Genomic DNA, 20,554 nt, shown 5'->3' with positions numbered 1-20,554 from the left:
GAATCTCAGTTATGCCAGTTTAGGGAACACAAAGCTTACCTGAATGCAGGATGCTGAAGGAACATGTTCCTTATTATTTCTATCTTGAATATCCATGCCTGGATGACAGGGGCAAGGCATTGGGTGTAATTGGAAGAATCTCATCTGCCTGAAAAGTGGTGGCGGTAGCATCCTGAAAATAAGAAGATCACTTCAGGGAAGTCAGTAATTTGAACCTAACATAAAACTGCTCCTCATTAATAGATTTACATTAGCAGCAGTTCTTCTCAATAAATTGCAGGGGAATGCAGCAAGGAAATTCTGTTGGCATCCCTGCGTATAACCAGTATCCCTGCAAACAGATCAGTATGAATGCTTGATAAAGACCAGACATAGTCTACCCTCCATGCAAGCTTTTTCGGAAGAAAGCAAATCCAGATGAAAGCTCAATAAATGGATCATCCAGAATAGCCCTTTGGTGTAAAACAGGCTTCCTCGACCTCGGCCCTCCAGATGTTTTTGGCCTACAACTCCCATGATCCCTAGCTAGCAGGACCAGTGGTCAGGGATGGTGGGAATTGTGGTCTCAAAACATATGGAGAGCCGAGGTTGTGGAAGCCTGGTGTAAAACGACCAGGGCTGCATTTCTTCACTTCAGCCGCTGTGTGTCACTGCTGCTCTGTACCTCTTATCTGTTTGTAAGGAGCTGTACTAACTAGTTCATTTTATGGCACTACCTTTGAGGCAGGCCTTCCTAGGAAGCTGAAGGCAATAGTTAGGGAAGTTCTTCCCCTCTCCTAAGATGTAGTACAGTATATCCCAAGTTCTGGTGTCATTACACTACTCACTTACCAAACCAATGTCATTAGCTGCTGCTGTTGGCAAATGTAATGTTCAACAAAATAGTGTGAGGACACAATACAAGTTGTGCTACATATTACTGAAGGAGAGACGTGGCTTTTAACTGAAATAAAACCCCTCATCTTGGAAGCAGTAGCAATTTGTATTCCATACTGTGGTATACTCTATACCACAGGAAGGTAGAGTCCTCTTGTGCTCTAATCCTGCTTGTTGTTTTCCCACAGGCATCTGGGTGGCCACTGTGAGAACAGGATGCTGGACTAGATGAGCCATTGGCCTGATTCAGCGGGCTCCTCTTGTGTTCTTATTTTGAATGCTTCAGTGCTAGGTCTCCAGCTTGTTGAGATCACTTTAACTCTTTGGAAATCTCCTCACTCAAGCTCCATAAGCTGCAATTTTGCAGTGTTTCTGAAAAGAGGCAGCAATCGCCTCCTCCTTCCGTATGAAATGTACACCTCAAGATTCCTCTAGCCATAGTGGTCTGTGCTCAAGACCTCAGGGCCAAACTGTGATATTAATTGTGTGGCATTCAGCAGCTATTTCCTTTGGGAGGGAAGGCTCCCATTGGCACAGGAGAAAATGGTTTAATTCTCCCTCCCGATTTCTTGCAGTTCTGATGCTGGTCTGATCTCCTTTGCCTGATATCTATATTGGGGGGAGGGGGAATGCAAAAAATGTTGATTGCATTCCTGCAGGTCATGTGTACTTTGGCCCTTAAGATGTGCCTTGCTGTAGTGGCTGGAGGCCCGCCCTGTCCACCAATCTTTTCAAGAATCCCAGCCCCATTAGCAGCGGAGACACCAACCTCTGCTCCACCAACCTCAGGTTTGAGTTTCCAGCAGGATACCAGCCAATGCAAGTGAGGCTTCAAGTCTTGATGATGACTTTAAGGCCCATTTGGACTAGCTACACATTGGAGCGCCTGATGTTCTGAAGCACAGTCAATCCCAGCAGAGCCTGAAGTCACCACTGATCAGCTGACTGATGCCGGCTTTAAACCCTGCTTTCAGCTGGGATCAGGTCCACTTGGAGCTCAGAAACTCTGTGAATACAGAACTCTGGAAATAGAGATTGCATGAAGCCTAGGCTAGATGGGTAATTGAACAGTTGACTCCTGGTGATACATGTTGCCAAGTGTGTAGCAAGATGCTTGTGAAGAAGAAAGCCTTTATTTGTGGAACAGGTGAAGTACCAGCTGATGAATGTTTGTGGTTGGATGACTAATGAACACTGAGGTTTCTGAGGTTTGTGGCTCAACAGCATGACACAGGTAACGATTACATCTCTTACTGAACCATCTTTTGTTATTCTGAAGGCTTCTAGACCACACACAGTCCCTCGTCAGAAAAGGAGGTACAGAGCAAAAATAATATTTGACTTGCATGTGATATCAGGATGGATGTGTGTACAAACACACACACACTTAATTTTGGTTTGCCCAAGGTAAAACAGCTTCAAGTCTCCCCACTGGCTCACTCTTGAGGGGCACTGTCTCAGAGTGATCAAGATATGTAAGAACACCCAGCCTCTTTTATTTTTGCACTTATATTTTAAGTATCATTGTGAGGAACTAATAAACATTAGATGTGGAGAAAATATGACTGAATTATGAATATTGCTATAGGGGGGAAAGAATGAAACATTGTTTGCCCACAGCTGTTCCTTCCTCTATTTCAGATTTCTACATGCAACCACTGAGTTCCTCACCTTTTGTGTGAGGGCATGGGGCCTTGGAGTGCAAACATACTTTGCCCTGTCCATACAGTATTACATGTGTCCTCTTACTTTGTAGAGCAGGAGTACCCAACATAGTGCCTTTGAGATGTTATTGGACCAAAACTTCTGTGGGATGTAATCCACTGAGAGCAGTCAAGTACAACATTCCTTGTGTTCCTAGAGTGGACATGCAAGGGAATATTTGGTCCAGCCAGTCGAAACTTCCTGTTCCTTCTGGCCTGGAGGACATTCCTCGCATGTGACTAGGGGGTGAGCGTGAGCTTTCCAGACCTGGTAAAAGGACAAGGCATGCTGCCTCGCTGCGACCCCTCTCTTTTCCATCTTCCTTTTGTCCTGCAAACTTCCCAGACTGCTAACTGCAGTCATTGGGTCAACCCACATGTGGGGTAGACCTGTTTGTATATGCTTGTAACTTTAAGCCTTAAGCCTGCCTTCAGGGATCACACTGTGCTCTGCCTGATCGTGAGTAAACTTTCGTTTTATTGTTTATGAATAAGACTGTGGTGTCTTTATTCTTTTAGGAGGGATTCAAGGGGTCTTACCAGGAAAATAGTAGAACACATTGCAATGTGGGGAATCCAGATTGAACTGCATATTGTCTTAAGAAACTCACACGAATTTGCAACTAGTTTTCTGCTGTGTAAAGGGGAATGCACTCTGCTAAGTAAAGGAACTTGCTAGCGCAAGTTAGGAAGGATATTAATAAACAATATATTTTCTTCTGCCACCCTGAACATTCCCAGAACTTCCATCATTCCTGATGACTGGCCCTGCTGCTTAGGACCGCTTGGAGCTGTAGACCAAGAGCATCTGGAGAGCATCGTGTTGGCTACTCCTGGCATAAGCAATACAATATCTGAGTGAAAGCAGCAATACCTGTAGAGTTGATATTGATAACTCATTCCCTGGAAGACCACACACATGGAAAGTCAGTGTATTAAGTAACCTAATCTGCTTCCTACTTGCAGCCTGATCTTATGCATGCTTATCTTCCTGGCATCATCATATGAGCACCAGAATGTACAGTTTATAACCCCCTAATGGCCATAAAAGGGGCTTATAATTCCTACTACCTGGGTTACTATTGCAATCAATCTTCCATGCAGTATCTCTAACCTCAGCATGTTGCAAATGGCTCCTAAGTACCTCCCCCAAACCATCCATTTCAACTATTTGTGAATGTGTCAGGTTCTGGACCAGTTTTTCATTACCTCCAACTACATGTGTTATTTTTTTCTTATTTCTCCAATGAGAGGGATTCTACCCAGGAGGCTGAGATTCCCTCTTTTGCTCACCAGCCAACATTGTGGAGACAATATCTAGAGCCCTCTCTCTTCCTCATTAGCGAGGGCTGAAGCAATTAAATTGCAGGGTGGAAAGGTTCTGTCATGAAGGGTTTTGTCAGAATACATGGATGGGGAGAAAAATGCATTGAAACCACAGCAAAGCAAATCGCAGCTTGCTAGTATGCTGAAGTAAATGCCTTTATACCATCGTGAGGAGAATCCCAAGGCGCGTGCTTCCCCTCCCTGCTCCAAATACACTAATAGAACAATTACAAGATAAATATATTCCAAACACACATAAGTTAAGTGGCACAGCTTCACCAGGGCGCCAGCCCAGGCAGAGTCTTTTTAGTCTATGAGCAAAAGGAGGGCACCAATCCTTTTTCAGTGATCTAGAGTTGGTTGCTGGATGCCCCCCCCCCGCTTGTTGGGCTTACGGTCCACTCATAGCAACAAGTTCATCTCCCTGTGAGTAGGGCTTCGAACCTCCTCTTCCTCCTCTGAGCATGAGGAATCTGGGCTGTAGCTGAAGGTGTCAGCACTGTGGCGCAGGAACTGTGTGCCAGCACTGTGGCTGCTGCATTCATCGCCACCACTCTCCTCTTCCTCCTCCTGCCCTCGCCCTTCTCCGGACAGCAGTTTCTCGGAGGCCTTGCTCACGCCCCTCTGTTTCTCAGCCTCAGCTTGTGACACCTGCTCTTTGGCCTTCCGGCTGCGTTTCCACTTCATCCTGCGGTTCTGAAACCAGATTTTCACCTGCGTGAGATGGACAGACAGACAGTGACAGGTACTCTGTTGGGAGGAGATTTCTTTCAACACTCTGGCATTTCCATTCTTCTGTCCTAACTTTAAGACCCCAGATCAGCGTTTTTCTCAACCTGCTTGCCCTCCAGATGTTTTGAACTACAACTTCCATCAGCTCCAGCCAGCATGGTCAGTGGTCAGGGAGGATGGGATTACAGCCCAAAAACACCTGGAGAGCATCAAGGGGATGAAGGCTGCTCTAGATATTCCCATCGTCTGTGTCACTGTGCCTTCTACTGTTCTCCATACGTGGAACCATACCTTAGTTTCACCTGAACCAGATTTACTCCCATGCCATAACCTACGACTGATCACCTCCTCTTTTTTTGATAACAAGCTACCTATTTTTGCTGCACTGCACAGGAGTTACTTGCTTTCTGTACATTTGTGTAGCCCATCAACGTTCACCACAAGATTTCCTGCAGTTTTCATCTGGAAATTTGTAAAGCTACGGGCCTTGCCCTTCCAGTGTTTATGCACTACGTAGTACAAAATGTGAGTGATATACACCTAAATATATCAATAAACCTAGTGTGCTCACAGTTGACATTGTTTATAGAGCCCAGAGGTTTGGTCTATCTATTGCATGATATACCAAAGAAGTCCTTTTGTAGCTTTCATTTCTGTGTGGTAATTGGTGCAAAGATCTGTATGGGAAAGTACTGGGGGAAGAGGAGAGTTCCCTTGACTGTTGCGAAGGCCATGCACCCTCTCCCCCTCTGTGATGTACCTGTGTTTCAGTCAGCATCAGAGACGTGGCCACCTCAAAGCGTTTGGGCCTTGATAAGTACTTGTTGATCTTGAACTGGTTCTCAAGTTCAAGGAGTTGCTGGCTGGTAAATGCTGTTCGGGGTCGGCGGCACTTGCCCATCAGGCCAGACTGTGGGGCAACTGAAAGGGAAAGAAAGAGTCAGGAAGAATAAATTTGACCCAGACGGATGTTACAGGGGGCAGCTGCATAGTAAGTGCAATTTTTTTAAAACTGGTTTAATATTATATTTTAAAATTCCTGGATGGGTAATAAATCAGATTGTTATTATGGAAGAAGGAGGAAGAGGAAAGAGGAGGAAAAGGAGGTGGAGGTCTGGGCTGTATCCTTAGCTAGAGAAAGAAGGGAACACAATACACTTTAAAAAAAAAAATTCATTGCCAACAGAAACAAACTAAGCAGCATGTTTATGGAGCAGGTTAAAAAAAAAACCCTACTCATGGACCATTGTATGGACAAGAAAGAAATTCCTACTCAGCCCCAAAATAGCCAGTGGACTGGGTGGGGACCAAAAATGAAGAGTGAGGGCAGAAAGTCTTAAATAGTCCCTCATCTCCATTCTTCACACCAGCCTCAGGGTGCAACTGCATACCAAGCATCAGAGCATCACACCTCTTCCCTTGCCCAGTGGGAGACAATGCTCTCCTCACTGGGGTGTGTGGGGCAGCTTTGCTTAAAGGTGCTTATGGGAGCACCTTTCTTCTGCAGAACAAGACACTTCTTTCTGCCCAAAGAAGTGAGATCCAGTGTGGTGTTCTGGTCAGAGTGTTGATCACCTTGATAACCTTCATGTTACGAATTCAATTTGGCTGCTTTATGTCATAGCAAAGCCAGTTCAGAGTGAGAACAGAAATCATTGCCCTCACTCTAGGCAAATACTTTCATCCCTGTTCAAAGACAGTCCTCCAAAAATCACAAAAAGACTGGTGATTTTTTGCAGGGAATAGAAGTCTCTGAAAAGAAAATAAATAGATCTTATTTTGACTCGTTCCTAGATACCACACCTCTAATTAATTCCACTGGAAACATACATATATCCAATAAGAAAATAACACCTGTGGTAGTATTGCCTAACCAGCAGTGGCATTTGGTGCTGTATATGAGGCCCAGCAGACGCTGTGAGGAGACATAAGCTAGACGCATGGAGCCCACTGCCTTCCCTTCAAGTAATGATTTTATTGCCTCACTGATATTAACCTGCTTGATATGTTATCAGTGCTCATTTTAACAATCACAATCAATTCCGTTGGTGAAATTAAACCTCCTTTATTAGCCTAAGGTGTATTTAATTACCTCCAGCTGTCCTAAGGTGGTGATAAAGGCAGCCTGACTCCACAGAGGCCTTAGAGCGCCTATCTCACTAATGAACCTTTATCAGAGCAGCCTGCTGAATAGAGGAAGGAGGGGGGAACTGAACAAAAGAAGCTTTGAGGGAGAGCGTTTGCCCCACACAGGCAGAACAGGAAGGGTGCTGCTGATGCCCCTAATTATCATCAACTATGGGTTTCCACCAGGATTAGCTTTTACTGCCCTTCACTAAATAGAGAACAGACTTTCAGTGGTGGAAGTGGGCGAGGACAGACAGGTACAGAATGCCCGGAAAACATTGTGGGAATTCTATACAAACATGCAAGTTGCTTTGATCATGGCACACATTGGAAACGAAAGAGGTGGGTTCCTAGAGGGAAACTCTCACACCCCTAAAAAGGCTCCCCATCGTGCAGGAAAAGACAATGTGCTGCCCTCCCATGGACTACAAATCCCATCATCCTTGACCATTGGTGATGCTGGCTGGGGATGATGGAATTTGTAGTCCAAAACATTTGGAGAGCCACCACATTGGCTATCCCTGTCACAGCAACATAGGAAGCTGCCTGATACTGCATGGGACCAGTGGTCCATCAAGCTAAGTCCACACTAACTGGCAATGGCTTGCCAGAGTTTCAAACAGGGTATATTCCCAGTCCTACTTGGAGATACTGGGAATTGAACCTGGAATCTTCTGCATGCAAAGCAGTTTCTCTCCTGCTGAGCTATAGCCCTTCCCCATACTCTGAAACATATTTCCAAGCCCCAGTTGTCAACAAGGTGGTGCTTAATTTGCAGAAGCTGAGTTAAATGAATGCCTCCATGTAAAATAAGCTAACCTGCCTGATCATAACCATGAAGGTATGTATGCATGGCAGTATCCAGCAAGGCGTTTTATTTGGCATCTGCCTTTGGATTGCTTTGTACTTTTGAATCTTTGTCCCTAAGAATCTGTGTCATGGGGCTCCTTGCTGCTCCTGTATATGCCAAGAAGATGCTGAAATTAAGTTATGGGAACATGGGTAAGATTGCCTCCTGATTGAATTCCTGCAGCAAACTCCTAGGTGGTTAGCAGGAGCTGTCTGGAAATTCCAAGGCATTTCAATATTAAAATAAAGTATTTCAACAGAGTACAGTGGTACCTCGAGTTACATACGCTTCAGGTTACATACGCTTCAGGTTACACACTCCGCTAACCCAGAAATAGTGCTTCAGGTTAAGAACTTTGCTTCAGGATAAGAACAGAAATCGGGCTCTGGCGGCGCAGCAGCAGCAGGAGGCCCCATTAGCTAAAGTGGTGCTTCAGGTTAAGAACAGTTTCAGCTTAAGTACAGACCTCCGGAATGAATTAAGTACTTAACCTGAGGTACCACTGTACAACATTTCAGTTTTCAGATTGACCAATCGACAAAATATAGATATTATAGATAATTTAAGGATGATGACCCTAATCTGGCTAAATTTAGTCATGATTAACAGCCAGCCCTATTTATGATCTTGCAAAAACCATTTATTTCAGTGGGTTTAGACGCACCTCACCCTAGGAGTCGAGTTGTAGGTCCATTGAAACCCGTTGCTTGCAGTATAACTCGCATCTTAATTAACTTGGACTGAAGTGTTTGTACATTATGTACAAATTTAAGCTGATACAAAATGTTCACATTTGAAGATGCCTAATTGAATGTCACCTTGCCAAGGGAAGGTGGGATCACAAGTCAGAGTGAGAACCTACAAGGGCAACTGTTTTCTGAAAAAATAAAATATGCCAACAATCTAGATGTACAGATGCAAATGAGGGCAGGGGGTGTCTTCCATGGATGCAGATAAATGCAGATGATTTCCAGGAAGAGGAGTAGGAGTGTGTGTGTAAGTGGGTGGCAGCAGTGGGTAGTCATGTTTCACCAGGATGTCATGTTTTATTTCCTCTTGTTCATATTTTGAGCATTCGTATGAAATTAAATACACTTCCTAGGTGTTCTGCAGACTGGAGAACTGTCCAGCTTTCTTTCTCTTTATTCATTTTTCATGTTGGAGAGCATCACAGAAACATTAAGGCAATTTGAACAGACCCTTGCAAGGCAGTTTGAAAGGAGCACTATCAAGCATAAGGAAAAAACAAAAACAAATGTGCCTCAGATAATGATAAAGTGGAAATGAATATTCATGAGTATTCAAAATTCACTAGAATGTCCTGTTTCACTCATCAGCTTTCTCATATCTGTGACTTGGGCTGTGATCCTGAATACACTCACAAGAGAATAAGTATTACTGAACTCAGTAAGAGGCACTTCAGAATGAACTTTCAGATTATTTTTTAAATTTATTTTTTGATACCATGGGGTTGGGGTGCTATTTAGATTTTCAGCCTCAGATGCGGGGGGGGGGGAGTTAACAAAAATGCCACATCAAGACTCACATCTTTTCACATGGAGCCAGGATGTCAGATATGCTCCTGTGTTCTGTTCAAACAAATGTGAATTACTACCAAAATCAAAATATTCTCCTGCTTTTTCCCTTTTTTATTTGCCACTGCTCATTAACTCAGGTGCTGGAAATGTAGCAAATCAGCACCTTATGCTTAACGCAAACTGTTAATACATAGACTTACTATTGGCCCTTTGTCTGTGGAAGGAAAGAGAAACCCCTCCATATTAAAAAACAACAACAACACGCCTGCTTGCAATATGCTATTTTTATTGGAGTTCGTCGTTATTAAAATATTAAACTCCACCCCACCACACATTTTCTCTTTTAATAATCATCTCGATCATCTAGGCATCTTTGTTTCTCTTTTATTCTTCAGGTGTACAAACCAAAAGTATTTTAAACACAGCAAGAACGAGCATAAACAAAGGCTTTAAAGGGGGACAACTGATATTAGTAACTTGCTAAAATTTCTCCTGGAGAGTTGTAAATTTATGTTGTGAACCTCCCTGAGACCTACGCATGTAGGCAGGTATGCAAATTTAAACAAACAAACAAACAACAACATGTTTAAAGTGTACGTTTTCCCGAAGCACCTCTGCTTGTCGGCTGTCTGCAAGTTTTACAGTAGTCGCGCAGGGCAGGACACACCTTGGCATAATAATGGCTGAATGGCCTGACTGGGTGTGCCAACAGGATGCCAAATATGACAGCTGGGACGCGCGATCTTCTGGAGGCTGCCCTGTCACTGTGGAAAAGAGGAGCTCCGCTCGGGCTGCCTGCGATGTCATCGCTGTTTCATGGTTTTGCGCGTTTGCTGTTTCGTTTTTATTTTCCCGGTTTGTTTTATCGATGAAAGCCTCACCTTCAGAGGGCTGGAAGAGAGCATCCCCCAGTTATCAAATGGGTGGCCTAGAGAGGGTAATCCGGGGAGGTATGTGGCGTTAACATAACAGAGTCGAAGAGCCCAGCAGCAGATATGTTGCGGAGGAATGGTACTGGGCAATGAAACACTCATATTCCCTGAATTGGATTATCTTGCAAGATCAGAATAGGGGCGAGGACTTGATGACAGAACAGCCCACAACATTCGGCACAGTGCAGCCAAACCGAATGAGACAGTCAGGCCCGGGCTTCGCTTTACCAAGTTGAAATTCATAGGAGCCAATCGGGCTTCACCGCTACTCTCTCCACGGAAAGTATCTGAGTTGGGGGTGGTGCGTGCCTTAGATGCGGATCTGGGTCTTGTTTGCTTTGAAACTGGAAATTTCGGGTGCATATTTTCAGGAGAGACCTATGGATACATGCATGCCCACAGTCTCCCCTGCTGCTAGCTGCCCTAAGAGGCTGAGCAAAACAATACAGAAATAAGTAAGTAAATACGTATAACTACCGGTATATCAATCCAACACGAAAACTTGGTATGTGTGTGCGGAGAGAGAGAGAGAGAAATAGAGGTGTTAGAAACGCAACATGGGATTGCATTATGGATTTGCACACGGTTCATACTCCTTGCATATCTTCTCTTTTGGGCACTTCAAAGACAACAACAGTGTGATGATATGCTCACAGTTTACGGACGTCGTGTCGTCGTCGTCCCCACCCCCATCTCCTTGCCAGTCAAACACTTCTGAAAACTGCGTTTGATTCCTTTCGCGCTGGGAAACCACGAAAGCACAGCGGAGCGCCTTGAGGACAAACCTCCTGCGCTTCCTCCTTTCCTGTTTGTGCGGGTGAGGAGGGAGGGAGCCACGCTTCAAGAATCTGCCCAAGGGGGACCTTGACGAGGTCACTTTCTTAGCCAAGAAAGCCTCCTCTCCTGACGAGCAACGCGATCCATCCAATGCACATTTACTGGAGAGTAAGTCCCATTGATTCAACCAAACCAGGGCCCACTCCCAAGAGAGACAAATGCGCTTCGAATGTGCTTTAAAGGTCTCGCGTGCACGCAGCCACAGGCTGGCAAGTCCAGGTTGCACAACAGACGTTGATTTGGCGCTCTTGAGACAAACCTGCTTCACCTCTTTTCGTCCGCCCCCAAATCGGATTTCAGGGGATATGGAGGGGGTCGGGAATTGCACTGAAAAGCCTTGGATAACAATTCCTTGAGGGTAGGTCCAGGCAAACAAATCCGAATGACAAGGTCGCCCGGTCACCATTCAGCAACACAAACGACCCAGAGCCGCTTTAAAACCGCACCGGCTGCGACGTTTATAATGAAATAATTAATACGCAGGTTTTGGCCGGGGCGGCGGCGGCAGGAATCCATCAGCTAACTGATCTGCTAGCCTCCCAAGGACGATTGTTGACAAGGATGCCCGTAGCTTCGCAGATGACGCAGTTTAGGATGGGAATAAACTTCCCTATTTAAAATCACAGTTAATGAACATATTAAATCAAGGGAGCGATTGATGGGTGCATTCAGCCTTAATGTACGGAAGCCCCTAATGCACAGCCTCTTCAAATGCACAGCCTCTTCAAAACCACCCACATTTTCTTTCTTTTCTCTTTTTTCCCTTCGTGTTTGAGGAAGAGACACCGTTTGGGTTAGAGCCAGCACAGCGGCAGAGACAGAGCTAATCCTAACTGGGGGAAAGGGGGAATCGGCGCACACGTGGATCTGCGGCTGAAAGGCACGTAGCTCAGTTACGCTGCTGGATATTGCTTTTTTTGTATTTGTTGTTAATTTAAGTAAAATAAAAATGAGACGATTTTTTTTTTTTTTAAATGGCGCACATCTGCTGGAGCTGCGGTGTGATGACCCGACACGGATGAACAAAAGGTCTAGAAAAAAAGAAAGAGGCACATTGAGTTCAGAGGGACTTTAAATGTCCTTGGAGTGGAGTCCTTGGAGGTTGTGGACTCTCCCTTCATTGATGGTAGATTTTAAGTACAGTGTACAGTATTGGGGCAGGGTGATGCCTGTTCTCCAATCTTTTCCCCGATGTCGTACAGCTCTTGAGACAGACAGACCACAGATTAAGTGTGGGACTTACTTCTGAGCAAACGCGCACAGGGTGGCCTTGCTAAGCGCCTGTATCCAGAAGCGGCAAATATCATGGAGTTCACGAGAACCTTAGCGATGCCTGTGTAGGACTGCCTTTACTGCTCACACTGATGGCGTTTTCACACACGCGCACCTTGCTCCCTAAGCGCAGCTTTAAAATAGTGGCTTGCATGTATGAATGAATATGCCCCCCAAAGTGCAGAATAAATGGAGACTCCTTTCCGCGGGTAATACCCAACGGTAGTTCTAAGTAACTAAGCTAACGTCCGTTGATTTCGCTAGGTGTACTCCGAGTATGAATTAGTAGGATATTATCATAGGCATTCAGAGGGCAAAGAGTCGGAATGTCTTCCTGTTTGTTTCCAGGTGATGAGGAGCATCTCCCAACTCCATAGCTACATCATTGGGGGCAGTAAGAACCGGGCCAAGACTGAAGCTTTGACCATCCTCTCTGAGGCAGAAGATAACCCGCGCGGATGCCGCGGTCCGCTTAGTCCCGCGACTTTCAGTTGATCGAGCGACCATCCGGGAAAGTTGTGGTTGTCCATTACATGACCGAGTTGTCAAATGGTCCAGTCACACGTGCATGGCAATCACATCGCTAGATCTCCCTGTCAAAGCTCTTTCTTCGCTTTCCCTTGTTGAGTTATCTCTGCGCTTGCGAACGAGACTCGCAAGCGCGGAGATATGCGCAAAGATGACCTGAGATGGAGGCTACAGGTTGGCAAGGCGGCTCTAGAGTCGAAGATTGCCTAACTGCGCCATTGCCACATCTCGGCGGTTCGTTGGCCCCTGAAGGCTCTTTGTAGTTGGCTGGTTGGCTACCTAACCAGTCTTCTGCCGGGGTCTTCCTCCTTTAATGCAAGAAGCCGCAGACACTCGTCTCGCGTCGTTGACCGGCGAACAAGGCGTGAAACGAGGCTTGTCCTTGCGCGCTGGAGCAGAAAGAAGGACAATTGCTCCGAGAACAATTTCCTCTGATCGGAAGGGGCAGGTGCGGAGCTACGCTGTCACCTCTTCCTCTTCCTCCAGGTCTCCAGCTCTGGGACCCTCCAACACCACCACCCGTCACGTTCCCGCTTGAAAAGAGTGGGAACAGATTAGCTTTGGTTAGTTATGGTTATCTTGCATGCGCGAGATCCGGGACGCTACCCAAATGTCCAGGCAGATAAAAGTAATCCCCGAAAAAGGGCAAGAAGCCGTTCACCTTTTCATCCCCCCAAAGGGCCCATTCACATGTGCACGGCAGGTACTTCGCTCGCTGTCACAGCTGAACGTGTGAACTGCCTTAAGCTGAAACCACTGAGTTTGAGCCTGAGGCAACGCCGGTTGCCACGTAGACACCCCGTGTTGCCAACCGAGTGACGAACCTGGTTTTGTAAACTCAGGACCATCTCTGTGATTTAAATCGTTGCAAATAAGAGCTGGTAGAACGAAGGAGGGCAATCGCAAGCGCCACCCTGCTAACCTGGGGATCCAGAGACCATGAAGGCAGGACAGTCACCACCGCCACATCCCCGTCCCGATCAGCTCCCACAGTCCAGGCGACCAAGGGCTATTGACCTCTGAGAGATTAAAGATTTGAGCTGCAGGTTTAGTGGCCAGGTTCTCTTATACCGAGTTAGAAGTAAGTCCCACTGTGTTTCAGTGGAGCTTAATCTCAGAGGAGCGTGCACAGGATTTCAGCCTGACGGGACGACCCTCAACCTCCCTACCTGGAAGTTATCCTCGTTGAACTCGAGGAGACATACATTTTACGTAAACCCACATAGGACTGCACAGTTAATGTTGCTTTCTGTCTGCTGTCCGTGGCAAGGGACATCGCGAGCTACAAACACAAAGAGCTAGAACTGAGAGCAGAACCACCAGCACCACTGGCTCCCTCTCGGCATAAGGCTACCCCTCTCGGCAACCCAGCTCCATTGGGGGGCTCAGGGGACATGCGCTCATCCCTTGCAGCCATAAACCCTGTAATCTGAGAACTGACTGCAACCTTTCCTTTTTGTCCTGCTACAAAAATCTGGAGGATTCATGTGTGTGTTTTAAAGGACACCATAAAAATACTCCAGAAAATAATAATTGAAAATGTAAAGGAATGAGATTGGGGGTGGGGAAGAGGGAGAAACAGGAAATCAAAGTGGTTTATTGGGATACTGGATCAATTTTAAGGAATAGAAGACTGATATTTGGGGCATATCTATCTTACTATCTGAAGACAATTTTTAGGGGCATGGGTTTTTTTCTCTGTTGAGATCGAGCACAGAGTTTTAAACCATTCGCAATCATAACTAAATGCACCGCTCTATTAAATGCAGTTAAAATACTACCGTTGAAAGTGAAACAGTGTAACGTTAATATCGACCAATGTATAAATTGATGGACCTGTCAAGATGTTTTATTAATCCACTGCACAATTAATACATAATGCTTTTCAGTTGATAACCGATTCATTGTTTAAACGAGGTTTATCGAGGTGTTTAGTCGCTGCTGCTGCTTTTCTTCAATGGAAATCCCCATTGCTTTCTCATTTTGCTCTTGGCGACCAGACGCTGGCAATCCCCCCCCCCCCCGTTCTTTACTGATGGGCAACTTAATTTTTTTGAAACTGCGAGGATTCGATTTCTTTTGTATAGCAGACTTTCTGAAATGTGAATGATGGAACACTTAGCCTCTCAGCCAGTTAGGAAGCCTTATAAAGTCGCCTAGGTTTTTAAACAGAAGCCAGTGGTCAGATTGAAGCTGGATAGCTTTGCAATCGGTATTTTAAAAATCTCCGATAAGGAATACGGAATGTCTCTTTCACACTCTTTCACACCAACTATTTAGATGGGGCGGGGATAGCCATCACCACCCATCTCGCACACTTGTAAGCTGCATTCCGAGAAAAAGAGCCTAGAAGATGAAGAAATAGCGCAAAATAACACACACGCAAAAGCTGCCGCTTTCTTCGCTTGTCTGCGTCGCCTGCTTCCAGCTGACAAGACAGAGACATTCTTTTTTTCTCCGCCGCTGGTAACAAATTAACTGCACCAGCCCTCCGCCAGCTCCAGCCTAAGTACCCGGAGACCTTGGGCGGATTAAAGTTCAAAACCTTTTACAACTTCCCCTGCCCGGGGTCGAGTGATTGATGTGGGAAAACTTGCCGGCAGGACAGCAGGGCTCCAGAGGTGGCTTGGCTCAGCTCTGCCCCCACCCCGTCACTATGCCTTAGAGCCGAGTTTGGGTGCAATAAAATATCACAACCGCAGTTGCCTAATGCCTCTGAACAGGTGAATCCTGCCGCGGGGAAGCCTGGAGTCTTGCCCTAGTCGATTCCAGGCTCCTTCACAGCTCGCCTCTCTGTCTCCTAGGCAAAAAGGCGCTCGGGTATGAAGCACTCCCAAAGTCATAGACTGCATTCGAAGCGGTGTCTGAAGCGAATTAAGCAAAGCACATTCCATCGGCAGGAATAAATACCAAAAGCGGGGTGTTCGACTTCCAGTTGCCTAACTGTAGTCTTTAGCATCTATATTGCAATGGGGGAGTAAGCTCTATTGAATTCAGTGGGGCTAGCCACTGCCTAGACACGTCTAGGACTGCACCGCAAAATGCGCTGAGGACCAGAGAAGGCCCCTACGGAAGGCGAAGAACATTCCGCCCTCTCCAACCAACCACTTTAAGACAGCTGGCTATTTTCATTCAGGAGCAGTCAGACCTAGTTATCACAACAATAGAAGCGGGTGGTAAATCTTCCTCTGGGCACTATCACATTAGACAGAGCGAGAGCTCACATAATTAAACACTGTCCCAGAACGACACACACACACGCACGCACATACTTGGGGGGCAGGCTCAGTAACGTCGCCGGAAATATATGCCTAGTTCTCTCAAGCATCAGATGGGATGGTTATGCCCAAACTTGCCTCTGGACTGTACCACTTCCAACTACCCATTCCGACAGGTACGACTGAATTATTCTCAGGACAAGCCGTTCCCTTTCCATATCAAACTTGATGTCAGGGGAAAAAAGATTTTAGCCTAGCCTTCTCCTTCAAATTCTTATTTTTTTCTATTTGTAGAAGTGTCAGAAACAAATGACTCTCCGTGAGCGCGTGAGACAGCTCAAGGCGTTCTTGCTAATGAGGGGTTTGCTTTGTTTTTAAGGTTTAAGGTATTTTAAAGTAATGTCAACAACTACTCTAAGTACACCTGAGTTCCCCTCCCAATTTATTATTTAATTTTATTTGTAAGATTGCTTACCCTATCTTCACCATGAGGTTCCAGGTTAATCTTTAACAGCCTCTGAAGACTGCCATTAACCCGCCCATTCTAAAATCTGACTCAATGCTCCTTTTTTGAGAGACCAGAATTCTGGCCTTAGGCTGCAATCCTATACACATTCCCCGGAGAAGAAGCCTCGTTGAATTTAATGGGGTTTACTTTCGAGTAGGGATGTGCAGGAGGAGTGCACCGTTATTCCCTTTTTTCTTCACTTTTCTCCAAAGCAAGATTCCTGGAACCACAGTTTAAATCACTTTCATGTCTTAGGCACTTCTGCTTAACTGGGATGTAGAAGTCGTGGGACGATATTGTAGAAAAAAGCTAAGCATTAAATCTGCGAAGGCTTTCTTGGGAATCAGCCTCAGTGAACGCAGTGTGGTTTGGTTTTGAGCAACAGGAACACATAAGAGCAGGCTGAACGTCACGCTGATGGGGGCTTTGGGGGTCACCTAGTCTAACTGCCAGCTCAAAACAGGAACCTAGAGTTAGAGCACCTCCAACAGATGGCGGAAGCGCCCAGCTCGAAGACTTCACGAAGGAAAAGCCCCTGTTTTCCCCTCTCCATGACAATTGGCTCCAATGTCGAATTGCTCTTACCATTAAAAGGTGTCTCCAAGTGTATTTTTTTCAATAACCATTTTTTAAAGCTAGGAAGAGCTAACATGTGTCATTTAGATTAGGTTGCGATGAAGGAGGATGTTAAACGTTTCAAAATATCTGTTAAGAACTTTTTATTGGGGGGAAGGACACAGATACCAGTCTTTTCACTAGGTAAAATTGGTGGGGGGAAAATACATCCCCAAAGTTGATATAAATATTCCGTTCTTATCAGGACGTTATTGGGAGAGCACTATGGGTTCAAATAACAAATCCAGAGTACAAGTACTCTAGGCGTGCACGCCACAGGCGCGATAAATAATTTTGCTAAACTACATGAAAAACCAGCTTACTTTTTTTTTTTTTTTTTTTTGTAAGATAGCCTAAACTATAAACAGAATCCACGATTGTGGGCAATTCATGCCTCAAATGGTAGAGGCTGAAGCTCGCTTTTGATAAGGAGCGCGTGAAGGCAGGTGGGGATGCTGTGATGGACTTAATCCATTTGTGAGTCCTGTAGGATCAGATCAAAGTCCCGCCGTTCAGCACCCTAAGTGCCCACAGCACTTCACCAGACGCTTCTGGGAAGGAAATCGCCTTCCAGAAAGTGTCATTCAGAAGCACGCAGCCATCGTTGACTAGGAGCCGAGGACAGACTCGTATCCTTTTAACCACCTGGTAAGCCAGCGGCGAGAACCACATCTTGTGATAGTGATTACTGTCCACAGCCACAATGACAGCGATTGCCATTTCACACCCTGCAATCTTTACCTACAGTTTTTGTTTTGATGGATGTGTGTGTCATTTCTGGCCTCTTTCGCTTTTAAATAACGTCTTCGCAGGATGCCATGACCTTTTCCGCGCGCTCCTACTACCTGCCCAACCAAGAAGCAGAAACTGACCCCTCCAGAAGTAGAAATGGATCAAGAGGAAACGCTCAGTTAAGGAAGTTCGCGCTAGATACCGGAATGTGTTTCTTTTCCCGGGCGTAGCTTATTGGGCTCCACCAGTGGCCCTGGAGAGACTTTCGCCATGCGCCCTGGGCGCACGGTGTCCTCCCGGCTACCGGAGGCTCCGGAGGTCTTACTCACCGTGGAAGTCGGGAAAGCGGGGGGCCATGATCCCCGCGCGAATCCAGTGCTCCAGCGGGATGGCCCCGGCGACGGCGGACGCCTTGAAGTGCTCCGGACCCGGCTGAGGCAGGTGGGGGAAGGCGGCACTGTAAGCGAAAGCAGGGTGCTGGCCGGCCAGAGCCGAGATCGGGTAGAGAGGGGGCGGGTACATGGCGGGCAGGCCGCCCAGTCCCGGAGGGGGAAAGTTCAACAAGCCGGGCTTGGGGATGAAGGCGGCAGGAGGCAACGGGGCCACCATGGAGGGCGCGCACGGCGAGGGCGTCTCGTTCCGCGCGCAGGAGCCCGGGCTCCCCGTCGAGCTTTCGGGGGAAGCGCTCTGCGCGGGTCGCAGGGGCTCTTCAGCCAGGAGGGCGTCTATGCGGAAGCTTTGAGATTTCTCCATGGCCTTCTGCATCATGGCCCCCGCTCTCCGGGAGCCTTTGGGGAAAGCGGCAAGCCCCTTCGGCACGCCGTCGCAAGGGCGAGATCTCCTCCTCTCAGCGGCCAGGCAGACTCCAGGCTCCTTCTCGCGCGGGGTCGGAGGCTTGGAAAGGCTTCCGCTCCTGCACGCGCACCTGCTCGCCCCCTCCTCTGGAGCCGCCACTTCTCTTCGGTCGCTCCTCCTTTCCCTCCCGCCTCCGATCTCGCCTGACACGCGAGGCAATTGTTTGAAATCTCCTCCCCACCTGTCTATTGGCTCCCGGCCCTTTTGTCCATACCGCTGCCGATCAGGAGCTGCTGCCCAAGTCATGAATAACACACTTTGGAAGGCAGGTCTGGAGTAGCTTGAATAAAAGGGTAGGCTTCTTTAGAAGAGGGAGCGCTCACACCCAGTGCATTTACTGCAGAACCCTTCAGGCATGTCCAAAGTCCGTTTCGGGGGCCTAATCCGGCCCGCCAGTCTGTTTAATCCGGCCTCTGTGGCAGTTTATTTCCTGGGGTAAAATCCTAAAAAAAAACCCTCAACTTCAACCCTAAAAAAAGCCCAACAACTTCAATCCTAAAAAAAGGTTAACAACTTTGGTTGGCCCTTTGGTCGGCCCTCACGGCCCTTCACTTCATCATATCTGGCCCTTTGTGAAAAAGGTTTGGACACTACTGCAAGGCTTACAGAAATGGGGGTGGCTGCTTCCAGAGGTCTTGAGAACCATCGCGGCCCCTTTCATAGGGTAACATGGAAATCACGCTGGTTTTTCAGCTGTTCAGCTGGGAAATAGGGGCCAATCCTCCTCCACTGGTTGGCAATACATGCTGAGGACTAGTAACTTGTGGGCTTATATTGCAAAGCTACAGTAGCCCCCCCTCCGGCCAGCCTTCTGCAAAGTCTTTTTAGGACAGAGGCTAATTCTTTGACATGTGGCCACAGTATTATACTCAAGAACTGTTGTCCCGGTTGCTAGAACTAAATCGAGGGGCGCCCTTGTACCCCTGAGAAGGTCTGTAAATGTTCCTTTATAAGAGAAAGACACAATAATCTCAGTCTCACGGGACCCTAATTCTGCGCATAAACCGGCCCTGTTCCTTCTGATGAAGAGCTCCCTTTGCCCCCCCCCAAAAAAACTACCAATTTAAACTGGTTCCACAACCACAGAGCAAAGCTTTTTACGTATTTTGCTTAATTTGGTGGCAGATTAGGAACACGCAGATAACCAACTTGTGTTCTCCATTGCCTCTAGAAAACGCTCAGTGACACCCCCAAGATGAAACAGCCGGCTCCCCAATGGTCTTGACTCTCTGCGGATGCAAACACCGGAGGAAGCAGGAAGGAGGCAGGTGTTGGGGGGGGGGCACAGCCCACTAGCCCAGTTCTGAAGTCCCAGCAGAAAAAAAGAAAGTGGATCCTTTACCCCACTTCTAGGAGAAGAGATGTCAACTCAAATGCATTTCATACTATAAAACTAAAATGTGTCTTCTATTTGCCAAGATGATTGATAGATAGCTATTCCGCGCCCAGAGTTCTTCGGGTGCCTGATATTAAATAAAACTATTTATTTATGTGCTGTATTACTCCGTTGGACTTGTACCCTTCCTAGAGCTCAGAAAGGAAAGAAGCATTCTTCACAGCACATGCATTTTATATTGAAATGCTAAATTTACAACACGTGACGCCCACAGAACCCCAATCACATAATAATGAATCAATATTAAGAAATAAATTTGTCCATGATGCCCAATGAGATTCCATTATCATTGGAATATTAATTATATGATCACCCCCTAAATTCATATTGCCCCCCCATATAGTTGCCACTGAAGCAGCAATGTCTGTTCTCATTGGACACAACGGGACTTACTTCCGAGTAAGCAAGAACTTAATACAATAAATCGGTGGTGAATTCCAGTGCATTGCTTTATTTCATAACTATTACTATTGATTCAATCTGTTTGCAGTTTTAACAAGGGCAGGGGT

At 46.5% G+C, this 20,554-nt stretch overlaps 1 protein-coding gene across 1 annotated transcript; it reads right to left on the bottom strand.

The window, feature by feature from the left end:
* Positions 1 to 1,959: 1,959 nt before the first annotated feature.
* Positions 1,960 to 18,720, bottom strand: LOC310746473 (uncharacterized protein). The gene is made up of 3 exons (XM_083580217.1): positions 18,124 to 18,720; positions 5,398 to 5,558; positions 1,960 to 4,619 (listed from the first exon to the last, which is right to left on the bottom strand). The coding sequence occupies exons 1-3, from the start codon at positions 18,560 to 18,562 to the stop codon at positions 4,308 to 4,310; spliced, it is 912 nt and encodes a 303-aa protein (XP_083436343.1). The 5' UTR covers positions 18,563 to 18,720; the 3' UTR covers positions 1,960 to 4,307.
* Between the last annotated feature and the right edge of the window lie 1,834 nt (positions 18,721 to 20,554).

The sequence above is a fragment of the Podarcis filfolensis genome (genome assembly GCF_964270895.1).
Source record: "Podarcis filfolensis genome assembly, chromosome: 1".
Classification (NCBI taxonomy): Eukaryota; Metazoa; Chordata; class Lepidosauria; order Squamata; family Lacertidae; genus Podarcis; species Podarcis filfolensis.
This window is presented reverse-complemented; position numbering and strand designations above follow the sequence as displayed.